The sequence below is a fragment of the Dicentrarchus labrax genome, unplaced genomic scaffold (genome assembly GCF_905237075.1).
Source record: "Dicentrarchus labrax unplaced genomic scaffold, dlabrax2021, whole genome shotgun sequence".
NCBI lineage: Eukaryota > Metazoa > Chordata > Actinopteri > Moronidae > Dicentrarchus > Dicentrarchus labrax.
Window position 1 is genome coordinate 19,616,106 of NW_026136724.1, and position 22,851 is coordinate 19,638,956.

General features: G+C 38.5%; 1 protein-coding gene across 9 annotated transcripts in view; it reads left to right on the top strand.

Annotated features, from left to right (window-relative positions):
* Positions 1 to 22,851, top strand: part of abcc9 (ATP-binding cassette, sub-family C (CFTR/MRP), member 9) — a 62,880-nt gene that overhangs the window by 18,633 nt on the left and 21,396 nt on the right. For 5 of the 9 annotated variants that reach the window (XR_007882478.1, XR_007882480.1, XM_051391722.1 and 2 more), the window contains 14 exons: positions 1,820 to 1,927; positions 7,214 to 7,286; positions 10,082 to 10,187; positions 12,570 to 12,608; positions 14,366 to 14,404; positions 17,577 to 17,678; positions 17,861 to 17,945; positions 18,092 to 18,172; positions 19,493 to 19,630; positions 19,714 to 19,839; positions 19,949 to 20,048; positions 20,382 to 20,455; positions 20,581 to 20,808; positions 21,867 to 22,018. Coding sequence is in view for 5 of the 9 variants with exons in the window: in XM_051391722.1 (XP_051247682.1) it covers positions 1,820 to 1,927; positions 7,214 to 7,286; positions 10,082 to 10,187; positions 12,570 to 12,608; positions 14,366 to 14,404; positions 17,577 to 17,678; positions 17,861 to 17,945; positions 18,092 to 18,172; positions 19,493 to 19,630; positions 19,714 to 19,839; positions 19,949 to 20,048; positions 20,382 to 20,455; positions 20,581 to 20,808; positions 21,867 to 22,018 (1,451 nt within the window). In the remaining 4 variants the exon portion in view is untranslated. The remainder of the gene's footprint in view (positions 1 to 1,819; positions 1,928 to 7,213; positions 7,287 to 10,081; positions 10,188 to 12,569; positions 12,609 to 14,365; positions 14,405 to 17,576; positions 17,679 to 17,860; positions 17,946 to 18,091; positions 18,173 to 19,492; positions 19,631 to 19,713; positions 19,840 to 19,948; positions 20,049 to 20,381; positions 20,456 to 20,580; positions 20,809 to 21,866; positions 22,019 to 22,851) is intronic. The other 4 variants (XM_051391725.1, XM_051391726.1, XR_007882479.1 and 1 more) reach the window with 2 other exon arrangements.

Consider the following 22,851-nt stretch of genomic DNA (forward strand, 5'->3'; position numbering starts at 1 on the left):
GAACACGGCGCAGAGTGACTCACAGAACTCTTTAGAGGTTTAATGGGTTTCAAATAGGATTGTAAACACAACATTTTCCTTTATTTTATAATGGAATATATTCTTCAGTAGCTGCATTCAACAGTGTTGGTTTTAGAGCTGCTCTACTTAAATGCAAACATTAATATTGGGTTTAAGCAAAGTTTTTCTGGTTGTCATTTTCATTATTTTATTACTTTATTACTTAATGTGAAAGCCCCATTTGCAGCCATTTTGTAGCAGCTGCTTTATGTCCCTTTTATGATGCCATTACAAACTCACTCAAGTGGTAAAGTGGTCAAATTTCTCATTTTTTAAAGTTTGACCACGATATCTGGGAGCTAAGTGGGCGCTGTTGCGGTTTTATTGGACTGTTCTTTTTCCAGCCAGTTTACTAAATCAATTAAACACTGCAGCAAGTAATGTGAATTTTCTTCTTTCTGCTTGAGTTTCTGCACAATATCCTCCGCTCAGCTATCAATACTTCACCACTTCCTGTAGACTTCTCCAAAGAAAGGGCCATTGCAGACGGGGTGTTAACAGCGAATGTAGAAGACGACGTACTGGATTTACTGCAGGTTGAAAAACTCTCTCGCATTGAGGCCGGGTGATGCCAGTGTATATATGAATATCAGTATTCATGCTTTTCAGAGGATGATTCCTTTGGATTTAGTTGACTCACTGAGGTTTCATCTGGCTCCTCATGTCAGATGAAAATGTCCCCATGACAGCACTTTGGTCACTGACGAGGCCTGAAAAGTAAGGAATTTTTTGATAATTAATTCTTTAGTTCCACCCCGAGCTTTACTTTACAGTGGTGGTGAAAAAAGTATTGAAGTTCAGTCATAAATTAAAAAAAAATACAAGAATTTGACCGATTTTTTTTTTTTAGAAAGAAAGTGATTTCTAAATGTAGAAACATGAAACCAAGTATTTCTGGACACTAACAGTTATTTGAACTATATAAATGTTTTACTTTTTGACATATGCTCATTTTTACTTTAATTTTTTAGCCGTTTTTCTCCACCCACAGCCAATCGGCTGGCGCCGTCGCTAAGTGCACAGTTATTTTACATCATTTTAAACAGGATAATGCAAAAAAAGGCTGTTTGGGAGGATATTCATGCTCCCAAGAGGATGAATGCTATGTATTTTACTTAATATTATAAGCCAAGAATCATCAACTTGCAGTTTGTTCCTCTAGAGTGGCTGCAATGCTGCATATCAGTGCCTGTTGTTTTCTATGCAAACCAACACCTTTTTTTACCATATTGTGCAGCCTTAATGTGCGCTACCTCGTCAGGATGCTCCACTGTTAACATGCATCACTGCCCCATAATGGCAGCAGTTTCATTACATCTCCCCCTGCACATCCTGCCTACTGTTCCCTGACTGCTTCCTCAGATGTGAGCTTCAGGCGTCTGATCGCTTGTGGCAAGTGACACGATGCTACGTGACATAGCCAGAGTGACCTTTAGCCTTGCTACTTATACAACAAATTGGTGATGTTGGGGTGCAAATTCTGTTCCAAGTCAGTTGTACAAAGATAACAGGGCTCCACATGAAGTACAAAGACACTGATGTACAGTATGTTTGTATGTATAGTGTGTCTGGATGAGAGGAAGATAAGACGCTAGCAGTGGGATAGAACCCTCTGGAGCAACGGCCTCGAGGCTTGTATCAGAGGGAACCCCCGCGCTTGTTCCTCTTCTCCCCAAGGAACCGAAGCGGATGCGGGAAAGTCTTGAGTTTATTTGCTAATACTAACTTCAGATCTCTCTCTTTCAATATCCCCCTCAAGACCAAAGCCATCAACAGGAAGCAGCCAATGCGCTACCAGATGGACAACTACGAGCAGCCGACCAGGCGACAGATGAGACCCACGGAGACGGAGGATGTGGCTGTAAAGGTCAGGGTCGCAAGTTCACATGTTGGGGAAGGGTTGAAGGACAGAGAAAAGTATGAACTCTCAAAGACACCAGGGACATAACTGCCAGAGGCCAAGGTTAACAGTTCAGCAGATATATGGTTTTAGACCTACACGTGAAAGAAACTGCCAGCGGTATTGCACCATAAACAGGGCGTTCTGTGGTCTTCTCAGCAGAAATAGAGAGGTCTTGCAGGATGAAGGACTTCCCAGAAAGAAAGTGTATTTCTTTAACATCAGAGTTCCCACATGTCCTAGAAAACCTGGAAATTTAGAGATGAGTTTTCCAGTCATGGAAACACTTAGAAATTGATTAAAATGAACAAATATGCCATAAATATCTATGTTTTGCTGGAATTGTTTTTTTTTATGGTTACCTTCTGTTCAGGTCAAACAGAGTGAAGGAGCATGTTGGCTCACTGGAAATGCTACGGAGCCACGGAATTAGTATCACTGGTAATAATCATTGTGTTTGTAATAATCAAACCCTGGAAAGGTGAAACATCAGCTATGGGGAGAACAGTCAAGCCAAGTGAGCAAGTACTGTCTTGTATTGTCAAAAAAAACTCTAGAGAATGTCCTGGAAAATGTCCTGGATTTCTTAACCATTCCTTAAAGACCTTCGTCTTGTTGTGAGACTGATTCCAAGAGGATTTTCTATGTGAGACACTGAGAGAGGGGATTAGAGGCAGACGCATTCAGGAGCGATGAACTCAGCTTTCCAGACCGCCGCCTGACACTTAGACGCTCCCCTCTTAGCGATTACGTGTAAGGAGACCTTTGGGGATAGACAAGTTTAGGTACGGAGGAATGGGTTGCCTGTTTTCATAGAAATGGAGATAGAAGAGGAGGGGATTTATCAGAAGAAAAAAACATGAGAATGTAAAAGCAAGATATAAATATTATTACCAATTTTAAACAAAGAATAGCAGATTTATCTGAACGCAGCGGGAGCAGAGACTGTAGCCCCCCCAAAAAGTTAAAAAACAAACACAGTGGTTGTGTTCTTCCTTTTTTAAATGATTATTATATATAAAAAACTTAAATCTTTTATTTGGCTGACAGTAAAAACATGAGCTCAGACACCATGCCATGGCTTTCCTTGACAACTGTGCACACCTAGAGGATGGACAATATCAGCCTTTTCTTTAATTACACCTTTAATTATATCAGCACAGATGATTCGTTCTACTGATATTTCTGTATTTATTATAACACCACCTCTTGCATCCTCTATATGAGGAGGTCATTAGCACTCACTGCTCCCTAATACCTTCATCTATTTATCTCTATCAACAGCTGGTTCACATCTTCACTGTTTGTACATCCAAGGGTCATTTGTGGGTGCGTGGAATCATACATGTGACGTGTGTGTGTGTGTGTGTGCTCTCAGGAAGTGTAGGATTCACACGAGAATTTGTTGCCCCTTAAAGGGCCTTGTGGATGTGTCCAACATTTTCTCAGCCCCTCTGTGAAGGTTGCTCTTCCGGCCTCATCCCTGCGGAGTGATGCTACCGACCGGACGGTGGTCTGCTAATTAAAGAGAGAGAGATAGAGAGAGCAGTGGAATACACTGAGGGCCCTATCTTACCCCGGTGCAGTTTCATTGCTTACGTCCATGTGTACATTGTAAAGTGAATGTACTTAAATCTTAAAATGGGATATAGTTATGTGCGTTGTTAGCGCATTTCTATCTTGAGGCCGCAGAGAGAGATTGACCATTAAAGACCTTGTCTAAAGACATTTTCCTGCTGTTGTTTTCTGCTATTTAAAGGGCGTATTGTTCAGATAGTAAGATGCGCACACTCTGCACACACAGCAGCGCTTACCTCCTTAGTTAAACACGGTGCATTTGCTCATTATGCCATCAAATGGAGTTGTGGATGTGCAGATGACCACATACCTGTCGTTCAGCGAACAGTGCTGTTGGATGGGTTTGAGCTCAGGGCTGTGTGCAGGTAATTTAAGTTCAGGGTTCCCACCCGTCCTGGAAACCTTGAAAACTTGGAAATCCTTTTCCAGTCATGAAAACACCTGGAAATTGATGAAAATGACCAAATATCTTGAAATAATCGCACCGAAAAACCCTCCTTATTCATTTCCGCTCCCATGATTTTCTGTAAAATAAACAAATGTTCTCCTTGATTTGAATTGTTATTTATGGGCTGTGGCCAAATTCATGTTTTGGTTAGAGGAAAATTGTATAAACTAATTCACTAATGTCCCATAAAAGCTGACCACCTACGGGTGACCGCTGGTTGTGAGCACATGCTGTCCTGTATTGTCAAGAAAAACTATTATAGAAAAAATATTTCTTAAAAAGAGTGGGAACCCTGAATTTCTTCCACACCAAACTGGGAAAGACATTTCTTTCTGGTCCTGGCTTTGTGCACGACGGCATCGCCTTGTTGAAACAGGAAAGGTCCGACCCTGAAATTGCATATAGTGTGTTATTGGCAGCAAATAAAGCTGCTACATACGAGTGGTTTCCAGTGGGCATGAAAATTCAGGGTACTAAATTTCTCCCACATGGATTTATTGGATGTCTTCCATCCAATGTAGTTATAGATAATGGTTCATGCTTTATTTTGTAGCTACAGTTAGTCAACTCCTGAGCCAGAGGCCTTAAATCAGTTAAACTGTCGACCAAGGGCTGATTTTATGTATGACATCTCTAATTCATCAGCTTTCTGACGTTTTTAGGATGAAGTGGTGCATCTTCACAGCCACTGGATGTCCTCGGGTACAGATGTAACATTGAGGATTAAACTGGGTGTTGTTCCCCTTTAATTTTAAGGATAAAAGTCTTAATATTGATCATACAGGTTTAACTTTTTATGTTGTTTGTTGTTTCATATGTTGACCTCAACCATGTGGCATTACAAGTAGCTCGTAAACACAACTGTTCCTGCAGCTTCTTACATTTAACCGCTCTTAGAATGTACCACAGTGAAACCCATATTTCTTTATTTCCATGTTTCACTCCCCGTCTTCTGTATCTCCTCTCCACTTCCGTTTTCCTTCCCTCCCCTGTTCTCTTTCTGATAGATTATCTGATTTTGTTTTTCCATTTTTGTATCTCATCCTGCTTTTATTGTTTCTTTCTCAGCAGCCGTGACACCAGTCTGTGATTTACGACATCCCAATCACTTGATTTGAGTACGATGCAGATGCCTGGCTATCATTTTTAGTTGTAACTTAATCACTCAGTGTAACCAATAACAGCTACCTGTGCTCAGGAAGCTTATATATCTTAAGATAAACCGGAAACATCTGATGAGATACCCCCAGTGTCTGAACCACTGAGACAAACTGAATTGAGTTCCTATTGAATATTTGCTTACAAAAGACTAAAGATGTTTTTATCTCTAAGATGCCTTTGAGAATCTGTGTCATGGGGAGAAAGGAACAGTGGAGGAAAGGCTTGGGGACGTGGGGGTGGGGGTGGCGGGGGTTGTCAGATAAAACAAACATAAAATAAACAAATAAATGCAACAGATGGGAGGAATGTAAACAGAGTCCTAGCAGGAAGCAGGGTGACAGATCACTGTTAGATCCGCTGTTGGACAGTGATCTCTTTCCCGGGGATATGTAATGGAGTGAAAGGCTTATAAAGATGGTTCACACTGACATCTGTCACCTACATGTTGAGCATATATGTTGCACACTGTAGGTGGAATTTCTGACTTCATCCGGTAAAGAAAACTCACCAAAACCTGTATTTGCACAAACGATGGAGCTAATGATCTTAATTTTCTGTCAAGAACTACTTTACTGACTTTTTCTCTGTTAGAAAATAACATACTGCATGAAAATCCCAAGCTGTTGTTCATGTTTGAGACCAGATATTTACTATATATCTATATTTATTTACTTCAGTGAGAAAAAGTTTAATCGGTAATCAAAGTTTAGATTTACACCGGCGGTTATATGTGGTGCGTTTGGATGCACTGTGAAAACTGAACACTAGTTATGATATGGTTATAAAGTTTTGAAGTCCAGTGTTTTATATCATCATCTAGGGATGGGACTATATACGATATTATAGCGTATCGCCAGTATCATGATAATCGTGAATTGAGATAATTGTGAATATTAACAGTCCAATTATTGAATTATTTTGAACAAGGGAACAAGGGAGAGCTCACATCTTTCCAGTCATTACAAACTCCTTCGTCTTCCCGTTTTATCCCCCCACAAAAACAGATTCAACCAGATGTGTAGAAATAGTATCATCTCCAAAATAAAGAACAGGGAGATGAGGTGACAATCAGTGATGCATATCTGAAGTTGACACTGACTAAATACATTAAAGATCCCCTCCGCTCAACAGTGTATTCATGAGAAAGAGAATATTAAACAGGGTAATTGATAGTATTTTTATTTGTTGTCTGAAAACATTGTGTGGAGGTGATCTTCAATTGTTGCTGGATTTCATTTAGATGTCCCAGTGAGCCAAAATGAACATTTATATTCAAGTTTTCTTGTATCTCGTTGTGTTGAATTTAATCATTTAATTTAATTGAGTGGGTTTTAAGACAACAACAATGAGCTGAAAATGAATGTTTGGGGATGAAATCAGACTGAGGGAGTGCATCTTTAGTAAATAAACTGAAGAAAATTAAAGGTTATTGCAGATTTTAGAGGATTTCTTCTTCTCCAAATCAAGGGTCTGAAGATAGATTGTGTTGCAACCTGTAGGTCCTGTGACGGCAATTTGTGGCAGATTTTTGCCAGTTTAAATCAAATTGACTCGGCTTAATTTGACTCTTTGATATTTTATTCTAACCTTAGTGATTATTGAGCCATTCACACTCTAATGAATTGAGCTTGGAGATCCTCAGACAGCTTTTACTAGCAAAAAAAAAAGTTAAAATAAATAACTGCACCTGTCGCTTTTGCGTATTTGTCAGCATTCATTCAGATGAGCTCTCCAGAACCTGACAAATGCGTCATCAGACGCTCGTAGCATGAGCACAGCACGTCTCCTTGATTGTGTAATACAGTTATCTCAGCAGCTTTCACACCAGTGAACTCAAAGTTAGGGTTTCTTAAACTCTGGGTCAGGACATAAAATGGGTCATGTGCTTTACTCCAGTGGGTCTCCTCATACAACAAAAACAGCACGTAGTCATGAGTTACACAACAATTTACTGCAAGACATCCACTGAAAAGAACAAATGAATCCCCAGCGTAAGTTGTAATACATTTTAGCCTTTAGCAGAGACATCTTTTTGAATTTCTCTTCATCTTTCTGTCCTTGTTTAGGTGAGCAATGGATTCTTCACCTGGGGCAACAACCTGTCCACACTGTCAGACATCAACATCCGCATCCCCACAGGTAGGACTAACCTCTCCGCCAGGCAGTAAATAACTTGTATCCAAGCTTAGATTCAGTATTTTATCAGAATCTTAATCAACATTTAAAAGATTCTATAATACCACCGGATCTAAAATGTTCTGTCACTGATGTGAGTAGATGTTTTAAACTCTTTAATGTTTTAAAGAGTTTGGTCTAGACCTACTCTATTGGAAAAGTGTCCTGAGATAACTTCTGTTATGAATTGGCGCTATACAAATAAAATTGAATTGAATTGAATGTGAATAACCTGTTAAAGTGGGAATTATGATACAGTAAATGTCTTTTCTTTAGTCTAGTAGCAGAGTCAGCTTGGTTAATCTGAACTAGCTTTTACCTAGATAGTTCCAGGTTATAGACAAATGTTGCAAAGCAGTCATTGTGATGTTAATGTTAGCCATTTAGCACGAACAGCTAACTATGCTACAGCAGTAGCATAACAAAAAGATCATGTCTGAGGTTGTATACTAGAGAGAAACACTAATATGATGATAAATAACTTAATAATTTAGAATTAGTGCTGTGTATTGGCAAGAATCTGGCAATACAATCACAATACACAATACAGGGGTTACGATTCAAAAGGCCGTAAAAAAAAAACTCCAATAAAAGCAGGGTCTCCAATAGAGGCCTGGTCTGGATTTTATAAAAATCATCTGGATGTATAAAACCTCTTAAAACTGCTCCAGGTCGCCTGCTTGAGCTAGTTTTAAGCCGTTTAGATCTTCTACACAAATACAAATGTTTAATTATGGATACTGCACATCGTTAGATCAGTGATCAATCTCCACAATTCAATCGTTCAGTTCATTTTACGCAAACTTATAAACACCAAAGTATAATTCGTTCAGACTTACCGGCAGTGTAAACAAGAGAGATTGAAAAAAGAACAGTTCGAGAATAGACAGAGAGTATTTCCTGTACTGAGCAAGAGTTTTGTGCTAACGGAAATAAACGCCGGTCCCAAATGGACGCCTGTCCCCAATAAAGGCTGGGTGAGTTCAGTGATTAATATTGTAGTATATATTTAAGTTTTACGGTACTGTGATATATTGTGATGCCGTAAGAACACAACACTATATGCATCCAATCTGCTAACACTGCTATCTAGCAGTTGGGGGTGTTTTGACAATCGCTGAACAAAAAAAAAAATCTATATATCGATTGTTTCATCCCTGTTTAGAATAAGGTGAATAGTTGTATTAGGGCAGTAAACACTGTGTCCTGTCAGTGATCAATACACAAACCCACTGCTCAGACAGGAACTGAACGTGCTGTTTGGTTCTGTCCAGATAACCAAGTGTTGTAATTTTAGAAGCACAATCAGCTGTTCTCTTCTGGTGTCGCCCAAAAGTGAAGGACCTCCGTCACTGAAGACTCCCGCTGCCAATTTAATTTCAGCTTGGTTTTTATTGGAGGTCATTTTGTTGAATTCATGGTCGCTCTGTAAGAACATGCAGACCTGCTGTGAGAGCATGGCAGTAATGCAGCAGCGATGTCACCAAAATACCAAGTGTCAGGAGACCAGGTCGTATCGAGGAGGCTGCCAACAGATGGACCGCGTAGTATTACACACACACACTTGTGTCTTCCCCTGGGAAGTGACTTGCCCGCTATCCCAGTCATGCTACTACTAAGACAAACATGATTTGTTGTTCTGCCAAATGTTGGTGTAATGTTACATGTAGTAACGGTAGTGTGTGTGTGTTTCTGTGTCAATCACTCTATCAGAGGACATTTTGACTGATCCTCACCTCTTCAAGGGACTGTTTTAGTGATAGAGTTAGCTTTAGGAAAGTGTTGATGGTTAAATTTAGGGGATAAGGAAGGAGTGAAGTCATTGGAGGGATTGAATTTCAAGGATTTGTATGTGTTTTTTTGGTTTTAAGGAACAACGTCCGGGCTCTGTCTGTGCTTAGCTCTTCACCTCAAACTTTTTAAATCAGAGAGATTAGTCAGAGTTGTGTCGTTGTAGAGTATCAGTCTGTATCGGCGTTACTCGGCCTTCTCTGACCCCGTGACACCCACTTATAGGTCGGGAAATTCTCACGGCCCGAGAGTGCATTTGTCTTGACTTATGATGCGAAGTTTGAAGTTGTGGATTTTGTTTTCAAAAGACTGCATCCAATATTTACAAATTACGATATAGTCAGATTTTAAAGCTGCAGTAGGTAACTTTCAAAATGAAAATAACTTTTTGGCATATTTGCTAAAACTTTCACTATATCCTGACAGTAGAACATGAGACAGATAATAATATAAAAAAATTATTTTTATAAAAGTTACCTACTGCAGCTTTAATTGTATAATTTAGAGTATAGAGTATAGTGTTTAGCATCTGTGAATTACATTTATGAAAGTCTTTGAAATGAAATAAATTCAACATATTGTTCATTATATCAGTGGTTCCCAACCTAGAGGTCACCAAATGTTCAGGGGGGTTCGCAATGCCAAAAACATATACAGTAGGCCGATATCTCAGCATTTTATTCATTTCTGGGAAGGAAATTAAATGAAATTGTTTGCTTACATAGTAGATATTACTGTTAAATGTAAGAATACATAATAAAGACAGAGAATTGTTCTTTAAACTATCAGGAAAACTTGTCTCTGATCAATAATCCCATGAAATAATCTGCTCAAAAGTCATCCAAATCGCTTGTTTTACACTTCGAATATGTCACTTAGTCAGGGGTCCCTTCAGGAAAAAGGAACCACAGTATTATATTATAGGAGGAAAACACCAACAGTCTCAACCTTTTTTTTAATCTGTTCAGGTCAGCTGACGATGATCGTGGGCCAGGTGGGTTGTGGGAAATCCTCCCTGCTGCTGGCCATGCTTGGTGAGATGCAGACCATCGACGGAAGAGTCCACTGGAGCAAGTAAGACACTGCAATGCCTCTTTATAGGACACAGAACCTCATGTTAAATGCAAGAATTTGGGTTTTACTGAGGATCTAAAGCAGTTGTAGGTGTCACAGATTTTCACTTTGAGTACTAATGTTTTTAGCTTCCCCACAAGATTAGGAGATGGAGAAGATGGTGAATATCAGTGCCTGAATTGGACCAAAGAAGGTGCCAGTACTGTAATTCAGCTCAACCCTAACCCTGAACACAACATAATCTTTCTTTGAACCATTTTAACAAGGAAATGTAGTCATTTACGTAGGATAACCTAATCAGTATTGCTGTATGCAGGTTTTTAGAAATACAGAGACTGAAAGATGGAACTTATTAGGAAGGGTTTGGAGGTAAAAAGATATTTTTAGGTCATTATTTCACGACTTTTCTTGTATACCACACTGAGGTCTGGACCGGCCCATTTCAGGCACTGGTGAATACGCAGTACAGGTGTATCTTTAAGGTTTCAGGGACTTTTATCTACTTAAATCTAAGGGAGGATACCATAAGATATTCAAATTTGAGCTGCTGAAAGTTGAGAATTTTGACATTTTGTTGTTACAAAATGACTCAAAACAATTAAGCAACCATTGAAATAGTATTGATTTAATAGCTGACAACTAATCAACTAATCTATTACCCATTTTAATGCTCAGGTTAGTGTTTATGTTCCCATTGGTCTTTGCAGATCTTTCTCCTTGTGCTACATTGTCAATCCTCTTATTTTTCTTTCTTTCAAATGTGACTGCGAGGCTATCTGCAGGTTTTTATTATTACATTTTTAACTACACATAGTAACAACATACAAATATTTGTATTCATTGGTGTTTATAAGGATACACTTGCATCACAAATCTGATTACATGCAGTACATCTTTTATATTTCTGGAGTAATTGCTGGATAAAACACAAAAGCTTAGTGATAACTGTGATGTTTCTTAGATGTAAATATATATTATCTAGTTTCTGAGCTATGGTTTGAGAGATATGGACAGAAAAAAATGATTTGTCCATTAGCATTAAGTGTCCAAGATCATTTTCCAGTATGATTTAATTTTCTGCTTTGATGGTTATAATATAAATTAAATGACTTTGACTTTTAATTTATGAAATGAAAGATGAAAAACTCAGTCATGGTTATATTTCATTTATATTTTAAAGGAATATGTTCTCAGCTGGGTATAACTGCTGTTCAATAGACTTGGGGATATTCAATTACACTAAAGAGGCTTTTAATATGAAATTACCACATCAGTGTCAGTATTTGTTTGTCTGTTTTCATTGCAACAATCACATTTACTGTCATATTACCTTCCGTCTCACACAACACCACAAAGAGCCAGTTTGATAGTCATTAAATCAATATCCGGAGAGTATTGACTGAGCAATATAACAATGCTGTGATTTAACCCTGAAGGTCATTTTATTCTGATGGATAGTGTGGAGAGCCGTCTAAATTGACTGCTGCTATCATTATGAATCAGCATAGTAATATCTATAGCTATTAATGAATTGGACTCATTAGTAGGCCATGAGACTGACTTTGAGAGAAGAGAAATAGACTGCAACAAGGCAGATATGCCTATCTTTGTGGATTTCTTCAGTCCCCTGACACAAAGGGGAAAATAAATAGCACAATCTGCATCGGCTATCGGCCAAATTGTTATTTTAAACATCAGCATTGGCCCACAATTCCCCAATCTGTGCATCCCTAAATAAAACATCTCTTATGATAACAATAAAGCCTCTCAAATGACCTCTGCAGCCAGTTTTGACGAATGAAGAAAAAAGTTACTTCCATAACTCTGGTTCTCTGAGTAGCAGGATATTACTGATGTGTCAGAGAACATTAGTTGAAATTACCATACAGTCTTGCTGCAAGTGGATACTCAAGAGATGCTTGTTTTTATTAAATTATGAGCTAATACAGCCAAAGATGATATTAAGTCAGTGATGAAGTTAGCTAGTTAGCATGAGAAGCTGACCTGAATATCTTTGAGTATTTTCAAGTATTTGGAGGTGAATGCTGCCTTTTTGTGCATTTAACTGCATCTCAGAAACCTCTCAAAGGTTTTCTTACTGGATTTTTTCTCTTACAGGAAGTCTGAATCTGTTTCAGTCTCTGTTTTAACTGCAGTTTACTTTCCACTCTCATAAATCTTTTATCACAATACCTGTAGATCACACGTCGGTATCAGAAGAAAATCTGTAGCCTCGGCTGCACTCTAACCTTTGCAGTGTGTGTATATGTGTGTGTGTGTGTGTGTCTGTTCATGTGACTGCATGTATACATGGATGTGTGTTATTGTGTGTGTGTGTGTGTGGTTTCTATCTCTTTACCTCCTGCCTTCTTACCATATCAGGCTGCCTGATTGTGAGATGGCCTACGAAGGGAACATAAGGTACTTTCCTCTCTGGTCTCCTCTTTCTAAAATATAATCATTCACACATACTTTATTTATTGTTTTAATCCATTCAGCTAAATTTGTCTAATTTACAGTGATTTATATCAAATTTAATCTTAAACCGCCTCTATTGCCAGCAATGAAATCAGCTTAATAGCCCAGAACAGATGGAAAGGGTCAGAAACACATCAACCCATTCACATGTGGTTCTTAACAACTACTGGTGAACTAAAAGCATTAAGAAGCTAAGTTTAGTTTGAGAGCCATTTCTATCTGTTGAGGGCTTAGTAGACAGCCGAAAGACTTTTTTAGTAGTCAGGAATCCACCCAGAGGTTTAGTTCTGACACATTGACCTTTTGGTTAATGTAGCCCGTAAGTGATGACACCAACCTGTCTACAGATCGGTAATAATGTTTTGAGACTTACAGCACAGTATACAGTGACCAGAAAAATAGAAACCCTGTGTTTAGCAGCCATATTTTGACAGGATGGATGCAGTATTTCAGTTTATCCTGAAGGTGTTCAGTGGGGTTGATATCAGAGAAGTCTGATTCTGGTTTCATGTCACATTCCCAGCAGATGTTTCGCTCTGACAGGCAGCATTTTATTGAAAGTATCCCTCCCCTTGGCTGGACATGATGCCCATGAATGGACTGCTACAATACTGGGGTCTAGTGTGGTGGGAAGGCATTAATCTCGTGGTCTAAGTGGCCTCCAAACTACAGTGCAATCTTGGTCTGTACTCAGGAACTGAGATTTATTAGACCAGACAACCAGTCCTGATGTTTCTTAGGACATTTTCGATTGCCATTTACAACCTCTGAAACTCCTCGCACTGTGTTCCAGTGTTAATATACCAAGGGCTCCCAATAGATAGTCTGGATATTGAGGTTAAAACTCGACTAAATCTGACTGAAAAATGAACATTGTTTGGCGTCTGAGTTAAAAGTTAAGCGTTGTCTAACCAGCATTTCAGTGACTCCATTAAATACTGTTGAAATAACAAATACATGTAAGAATTGACCACCTGTTGAACTAATACTCCAAACTAATTGGAGGCTGTATGTCTCCAGAAAGTTGGGGTATCCACTCCTATCGTAACAAACAATTATATACAATTAGCTGCCCCTGTGAGCTTCTGTAAGGGCAGGGTTGATATCTTTCTGGTCACTGGAAGAAGAAGTTTATCTGGCAGAAACCAGCAGAGCTGCATATGTTTTTAATTTTATCTAAAATCTACAGGTTAGATGTTAGGGCCTCGTTCTGTAAACGCCTACTGAATATACTTAAACCCAGGACATTGTTACCTCACACACACACACATACACACACCCTTGTGCTCAAAAAATATGAGACATTGTCGAAGAAGCCACAAAACCTAATTATCACAGACAGACAATGACTGCATCACTTACATGGCTCTTCTTTTCTGGGTGGGAAGGTTAATTCGATTAACAGTTGGCGGGCTTACATCGTGTCTTCGTTATCTAGGGTTTGGCATGAAAACACGTCCGTCTCTTCCATCTTTTTTTTGTGTCTTTCTCTGTCTTTCTTCCTCCCTTTTGCTTTGTCTTTCAATGTTTCCCGAGTCTCTTTCAACAGAAGAGAAAGCCTGTCGCTCTCAGCTGTTTCTCTCTCTCTCTTTTCCCTGTTGCCTTCTTGTCTTAATTCATATTTTTTTACTCACAAACACAAATATACACACAGTTGATTGCAGTAGGCTCATTCTAACACACTGACGTGACTTTGACAGTTGGTCAGAGACAGAGGAGTGTGACGAAGACTTCAGGAGGTATACGTTCTTCTTCGTGTCTCGCTGTTTCAGATGTGAAGTGACCCTCTGACCCCCTCATTCGCCTTCTTTTGCTCTCATCTGATTTAACTCCAATTTCCATCTCAGAAGAAAGTACTGTTTTCCACTACAGTCAGAGTGTTTTCTCGCAGTGTTTCAGGCTGTGTTGTTCATGGACACATACATATGGGCTGCATCTGTTTTTATTACTTAGTGTGCAATAATTTATTACACTAGAGTTTAGTACGAAAGGTTTTATATGAAAAATACGAAATTCCAAAGCACCAGCATCTCAGACCAAAACAATGGGAGTCAAATGAAATAAAACTCAACAAAACTGTTTTTGTTAGTCTTTCCAGAAATCACCGCGGCTGGTTTGGTCAAAATTAACATTTAGTTTACAAAGTTAGATGCAGAAATCTTCATGAAAAGGGCTGCAACGGCCGCAGCGTAAGCTCACGTTAATCCATGGGGACAAATTCAACCATTAAAAGTTCTTGTTTTTGCCAATAAGAGGCTCTCAGTGTCTGACAGCATTATGGAAAGGATCCCTACAGAGATAGACCTTTAGTTTAACCAGAAACAGCCATAATATCACTATCACTCTCCACCAGACTCCAGAGACAAAAACACTCATTTTACCTTGTAGCATCGTAACTTAATTCAAACTCAACAGAAACAGAATAAAACTAACCAAAACCGTCTCTGTTAGTGTTTCCAACAATCAGCAACTCTGGTTTGGTGGAAATAAATCCTTAATTCACGGACGTAGATGATAAAAACAGCAGTTTCAGTCGGAGCAGACCGGCTATGGAAACAAACCACAGCTGCGATACAACACAGGCAGAGGGAGAGAGACACCGTGTAAATCTGTGTCTTTATATAGAGAATAGCTATTTGCTGCTTTATTAATGTATAAAAATAACCTTTATGTTTTATTGTTTTAGTGTACGTAGTGTTTTTCCACCTTTTTATAGATTTTTTTGCTTTATAATAATCACAACACACAACATTAAACATTCATTTATATAGCATTTTTATACACAAAATGCAGCTCAAAGTACTTTACTTATATGATATGATAAACAAAAGTATTTTAGTCATATACAGATCTATAGATTTTTAAACACTTTTATACGTCACATTCACACCTTGAATCTTAAAGTTCAACTAATATTTTTGTATTTTGGTCACCGATGAACTCCCTTTATAGTGTAGTTAGTATGAACGTCCTGTTCCTGTAATCATTCTGCTGCGGCAGCGTTATGTTCAGCGATATGTGTGTGTTCAAGAACGACTGCATCAGCCTTCAGAGTGTACAATCTTCTGCTCATCGAGTTGCTTTTCTCCCATTGAGTTGATCATTGGTTTTGTGTCGCCCGGTCCTGGTGTGGTTTGTGCTTTTAATGCTGGGAGTCATAACTCAAACTAATTCAAACACGCTCCGTTAATGTAGTCTTTTTATTCTTTAAGACTTTGATACATTTGGGCTTGAGAGGCCAAATATATATATACATGCAGGTATATTTCTATAATAATACATATTGACTCAGAGTCTTTTTAGCAATGTCTAAATTTCTCCTCTGTGCTTCAGTATGAGATATTTGGGACAATATAGTTGTAAAAAAAGGACTTTATGCATTGTATTGTATGCTCCACATGCACACATTACGTATTTCTGTATGGTTGTAATATAGTTACAGCAATCCTATAATAATAATGTCAACAAGTTGTATTACGTGTTTCTTATGTTTTAATTTGGATTAAAGGGAAAATATCAAGTATAAAATAATACAAACTAACAAGCAAATTTTGTAAAATGAACAGATTTAGGCTGTTTCGTTTACGTTATCTTTAATCTTAAACTCCCAGCAAAGTGCTGCAGTTTTTGTTGTTGTTGTTGTTGTCCTTGTTGATGTTTTTATTTATGTTTGTGTTGCTGAAGTTGGTGTTATTGTTGATGTTGTTGTCGTTGCCGTCGTTGGTGATCAGCAGCTCATCATTAACCAAATCCATGATCCATATTTCTCTCTCATATCTGACCGAATCTTTTTCATGTTGCGGTGGAGTTTGACCAAAACATAATCCTCCCTCCTGTCCTCCTTTTTTCTTTATTATGTTGTTTGGGTTGTTTCGCATTTATAAAGCTGGTTAGAACAGGAGTACTGATCTTATATAAGCTTTCCAACAAAGCTTTTTTTGAGGGGCTGTATTTCCACCAATGGAAATAAAGCACAAGATTTTGCATTTGGATTTGTACAAAATATGGTATGACTCCTGAAATACACTGTAATAAGTTATTTTAACTCAAAAGAATTGTTGAACCCGATTACATCGAACATTTTAAGTGACACTAACTCAATTTTGTGAGTTAAAAACATCCTTGATTAAGCAGCTTTTACTAGAAGTTGTACTCATTTTTTACTAGTTTTGTAAGTTACAGAAACTTTTACTTTTTATTAGGCATTTTGTTTTCACAGTACAAATAAAGATTACAAAATTAAGTCAGTGTCACTTAAAATTTAAGAGTAAAAGCTGTTTAATCAAGAATGTTTATAACAAACAAAATTTAGTTAGTGTTATTAAATTAACTTATCAGGTTTTATAGTGTATTTAGGGATTGAGGTGATGGGTAGAAATGCTGAGAGATAAAATACTCATGGATATGACACATAACATTTTTGTTAACACTAATATAGAATACAGTTTTAACAACATATATGTGGTTGTAGAAAGTTTTTAAACTTAGAAATACAAATTATTGCATCTTATTGACAAAAGCTCTTCAAAGCTGTATCTTAGCAGTGTCTTTAAACCTCATTCTAATCTTGTTATATTATTTAAAAACGTGTTTATTAAATCACTTATCCAGTAGGTCTTATTAAAAAATATATCATGGTTATTCCATATTTACATCAAGGATGAATTGTTCACAAAAAATGTGAAAATGTGGCCAAAAAGAGGGAATGGGGTCTTCAAAAAATTTGTTTTAATTGTTTAATGATTAAAGGATTTTATTAAAAATGTAATCACTTATTAAATGCTGTAGTAGTAAATATCGCTGGAAGGAACCGACTGTAACGGATCAGTACTCCTGCTCTCTAAAGCTTTATGAATACAGGACTTGTAGTTCTCACTGTCTGTTTGCTTCTGTTTCCCATGATGCACCCAGCAAGAACAGATACTCTGTGGCCTACGCTACCCAGAAGTCTTGGCTGCTCAACGCTACCGTGGAGGAGAACATCACCTTCGGCAGCCCGTTCAATAAACAGAGGTACAAATCCATTGTGTTCATTTCTGTTGTATTGTTTGGCTTCTTTTGGTGCTTTTATCCCTTTGTAATGTGGAAATTAACACAAATGTTGTGTCTTATATTATAAAATGGTATTATATCTTTCAAAACTACCTGCTGATTCAAGCTTCCAAGTTGATCTGCTGGTGATTTTGTTTTTTCAGGTACAAGGCAATGATTGACGCCTGCTCTCTGCAGCCGGACATTGACCTGCTGCCTTTTGGAGATCAAACTGAGATTGGAGAAAGGGTATGCACATGTTCAATTTATTTTTAATTATATATTTTAATTTACCATTATTTACACGGCTAGGGTTCGATGGCGTTCGGTGGCGTTTTAATGCATTTTTAAGGCTGTAAAGATAATATTTCTTATCATGTTTTGCTGTGATTCAGGGCATCAACCTGAGTGGAGGTCAGAGACAGAGAATCTGTGTGGCCAGAGCTCTCTACCAGAACACCAACATCGTCTTCTTGGTGAGCAAGTCTCTTAAGAAATGTTACATAAAGATTAGCGATGTGGATGGCTTTCTCTCTAATGTATACATTTGTATTAATATTATTATTTCTGGACACATTTGAACATAAAATACTTTCCATATTACTGCAGCTTTGTTGTGTATTGCTGAATTAGTGTCATATCCTAACCCTACATTTCTTTATGTTTGATTGTACGATACAGTCCATGCTGGCCTTTGGGATGAGGAGGTGTCAGTTTCTTCCTCACTCCTCTGTCCGCTATGCTGTCATGTGTTTATCTTTCCAAGCAGCTGCGTAATTTCCTGTTGCCACTGCAAGCTTTAATTTGTTATCAAGCCCACATTCCTCATTAAAAAGCTATCAGTGGCATTCTTTCATACACTCATCACACTTTGTAATGTCTAGAGTGTGTCACTGGTAAAACTGTAATCTATAATGAGGAGGGAATGTTTTCTTTAATTACCATTATTTCAGTGTGCTCTTCTTGAGCTCCTCGTATCTGATCTCGGGATTTGAAATATGCGTCATCGTACACACTCATCATAAAATACATAAATTAATCATAACCAGAGCTCTATTAGCGTGCTATAGCATGCACTCTATAACACAGACCCACCCAGCGAGAGAGGCATTGTTGGAACAAAGCAGAGATTTACAACTTCCCAGAACCCTTTCTTTCCTCATTCCCCATCTCTTTTCCAAATACAGGAACCGCTGGGGCTCTCTACAAGAGATACGAAGAGAGTCTCACAACCCACTCGGTTCCCTCTTACCATCTCGCCGAACCCCTCCGTCCATTCATCCATCCGCCAACAAGCCCACCTTTCTTCCATCCATTCATTCCTCAACCTTCAACCCTTCATCCCTGATCTCTCATCCCTTCTTCCCTTCATCCTTCTTCCCTTCATCCCTTCATCCCTTCATCCCTCAACCCTTTCCCGATCCATTCATCCCTCCTACAGTACACCACATTAGTTTACATGTATTCATTACGTGCAATAAACCTTTCTAAATTCCATACGTTCATTGGCTTGGTCTTTGTTAGTCAAAAGAAAAGTGCCGACTCTCGCCAGTTCTCCTGAATCATCCGTACAAACCTTTAAAGAATGAATGTGTTCGTACGAGGTGAAATCTTTTTATCCACAACACAAGTACCTTCATCGCCTGAATGCTAACCTGTAGATTACTTTCTGGAGTCCACCTCACAGAATGTAAAATCTGGCAGCGTTCAGGACAACAACACAACAAAAAGAGCTAAACGGCAACGCTGTGTGGCAATAAAGATCTCCCTTACATCTCTCTCTCTCTGTCTCACAGGACGATCCCTTCTCGGCGCTGGACATCCACCTCAGCGATCACCTGATGCAAGAAGGAATCCTCAAGCTTCTGCAGGACGACAAACGGACCGTGGTCCTGGTCACCCATAAACTGCAGTACCTCACACATGCAGACTGGGTAGGAATCCTGAAAGTGATTTTAATACATGTAGTGAGCAGCATTTATTACAAGTCAAGCTCTTTCCTGTGTGTCTTATTCAGATCATAGCGATGAAGGACGGCTCTGTGCTGAGAGAGGGAACTCTGAAGGACATCCAGAATCATGACGTTGAGCTTTACGATCACTGGAAGACCCTGATGAACAGACATGACCACGAGCTGGAGAAGGTAGCGTTGCATGGTTTCAACAAATATCAGCATCTCATGACGACCCATGTTTTAACCACACAAACAGCTCTGATTCTAATGTAGTGTTTTCTATTGTCTCTGTATGTAGGACATACAGCAGGACAGTCAAACAACTCTAGAGAGGAAAACACTGAGGAGAGCTTTCTACTCCAGAGAGACCAAGAACCAGATAGACGATGAGGACGAGGGTAATGGGTTCACCATCCTTTGAGGTCTTCCATTGTCATAAATGAACTAAAACCTGATAAAACTTGAAATGTAATTGTTGGATCGGGCATTGTAAATTATAATCTATATATTTTTGATTATTATTTGATATGAATTTGTATTTGTATGTATTTTCCCTTTGTGTATCTTGTTTTTGTCCGATTGTTTTCTACTCTTACTCTTGTAAATGTTCGGATTGTGTCTGTTTGTATTGTGTGTAATATTTTACTGATTGAGTGAGAGGATTCTGTGGAGGTTAATGTTGTTTGATTGAATCATATGCCATATGTGATACCTGGTTTTCATCCTATCAGAGGAGGAAGAGGAGGAGGAAGATGATGACAACATGTCCACAACCACTAATAGAAGGTCGAAGATCCCATGGAGGGTAATCTATCTGTGCAGCTTTATCCAGAAACTATAAAAATTTTACTAGCATCACCATTAGCTGGTTAACTTAGTAGCAAGACTAGAGTCTGCCATCCATTCAAGCCTGTGCTGCCCCCCCCTCAGGTGTGCTGGTGTTACCTGTCCTCTGGTGGGTTCTTCATGGTCTTCCTGATGGTGTCCTCTAAACTTCTCAAACACTCTGTCATCGTTGCCATCGACTACTGGTTGGCTCTCTGGACCTCCTCCAAAACCAGTCAGAGTACCGGAGGGGGAACAGCCCCGACCAACGAGACCAGCACAGTTTACGGCGGCAACAGCACGCAGCCCACGCCGGCTACGATGGAGGATGAGGTATAATATCTCTCACAGGGGTTCTTTCTGATTAATCTTTAGGATTTAGGGAAATTATTTGAAGACTGAAATTGCCAAGATTTACTTAAAAATGCTGAATTTTAATTATAAGAGGAAACAATTTACATACCCCCACCTGTTCTGAACATGCACGATAGATTTCTACGTTTTCTACGATTTCTGTGTTCTTTGCCCAAAAAAGCACATATTTGCATTATATACCAGAAAGAATTCAACTGTTAAGATGAAACATTGATTCCCTTTGCAAAATTGGTTTGAGGGCAAAAAAACAGCAAATAAAATAGTATGATAAATGATTCCAACATGCAATTAAAGAATGCATATCAGTTTCACTACTGTAATAGAATGTGAAATAATATTGAGACAAAAGAGAAAAATTTAATTTAAATATGCATGTAACATATAAAACAATCACTACCAGCGAATTAAACAATATGAATAACATGAATCTAATACATATAAACAATGTTAGATAATATTGAAGGTAGTGCTTCATTTTACAGGTGGAATAATCTCAAAATTTCTATGAGTTTTCTGGAAAAGAACTACGTAATTTGGCATGAATTTTAAGAAAGTGTTCAGTTGAAACCCTTCCAGTTAATTGATAATATGCTAGAATAACATAAAGAGTGTTTTAGTCAGTGCACAGAAGGTTTGCTGAAAATGTAGCAATATATAACAAAAAAATATGGAGAATAAAGTTTAAAGCCGCACTAGGTAACCTTTTTAAAACTAACTTTTTGTCATTATTGCTGAAATTTTCACTGTGTTCTGGCAGTAGTACACGAGACGTGAAAAAATCTGGTTCCCCTGCCAGGGGAACCTAATATTTTCACAGATTATCTGTTTCATGTTCTACTGTCTGGATATAGTGAAAGTTAGGCTATTTTCCCAATATTTAATAAACCATTACATCATGTTTTTCAGGAAACTTCTTGGAAAATGACAGATTTTGAACAATTGATGACATATAGCTGTGCATTCGTGAAACATTGCTCTTTTTGTCTGTGTGTGTCTGTGTGTGTGACCCTCAACAGGACTCCTACTACCTGCCGGTGTTCATCATCCTGTGTGCGGCTGGAATCACGCTGTGCCTCATCACCTCTCTCACCGTGGAGTTTCTGGGTCTTTCTGCAGCCACCAACCTGCACCACAACCTTCTCAACAAGATCATCCACGCCCCCATCAGGTACACAAACACACACAACTATAACTACTCATATCTACTCCAGTCCAGAGTTGTTGTGACTAAGATGAATGTTAGTTAAACTTGTGGTCCCCTCACTGGGGAGCTGTTTAACTTCCTTACAGTATGTAGTTACTCACTTGTTTTCACTGCACAAAAGGGGCAGTTTTATCTTGAAAAAAAGACATTTGTTAGGCACTGAACTTTGGCTGTATCACAAATACTTTTTATTTTCCCAGGAGGGCAAAGTCATGAGCTACCCTACTCTGCCTCTGATTTGCTTTTAGCCTGATATTCCAAGATATCTGTTGCCCTGTGTGAAACAGCTTCAGTGCCTAATAAATGTCCTTTTTCAAGATCAAACTCTACATTTTAGACTGGCCTTGTATTGTGACCAAGCCAAAGCACACGTGTGTTGATATCTGTCAGGTGGAAGTTTTTACTAACACAGATTTTAACAAGTTTGTGAACAAAATCTGAGAGAAATTAGCATTTTTCTTTGGATAGAAGAAGTCTAAGATCTTTTACTTTATAAGTGGGAGCAGTTGCATGTAGTTCCTGATTGATAGGATTTTAGGGGCATCTATTGGTGAAGCTGCAGATAGCAACCAACTGAATACTGCTCAGTCAGTAGGAGAAACTACAGTAGCCCAAACGTGAAAAAAACCCGCCCTGTCTAGATCCAGGGTTTGTCCGTTCTTAGCTACTGTAGAAACATGGCAGATAAAAACAGCTCATTCTAAGGTAGTAAGTAACAACAAAAGCTACATCAGGGTGGTCTCTCTCTCTCTCTCTCTCTCTCTCTCTCTCTCTCTCTCTCTCTCTCTCTCTCTCTC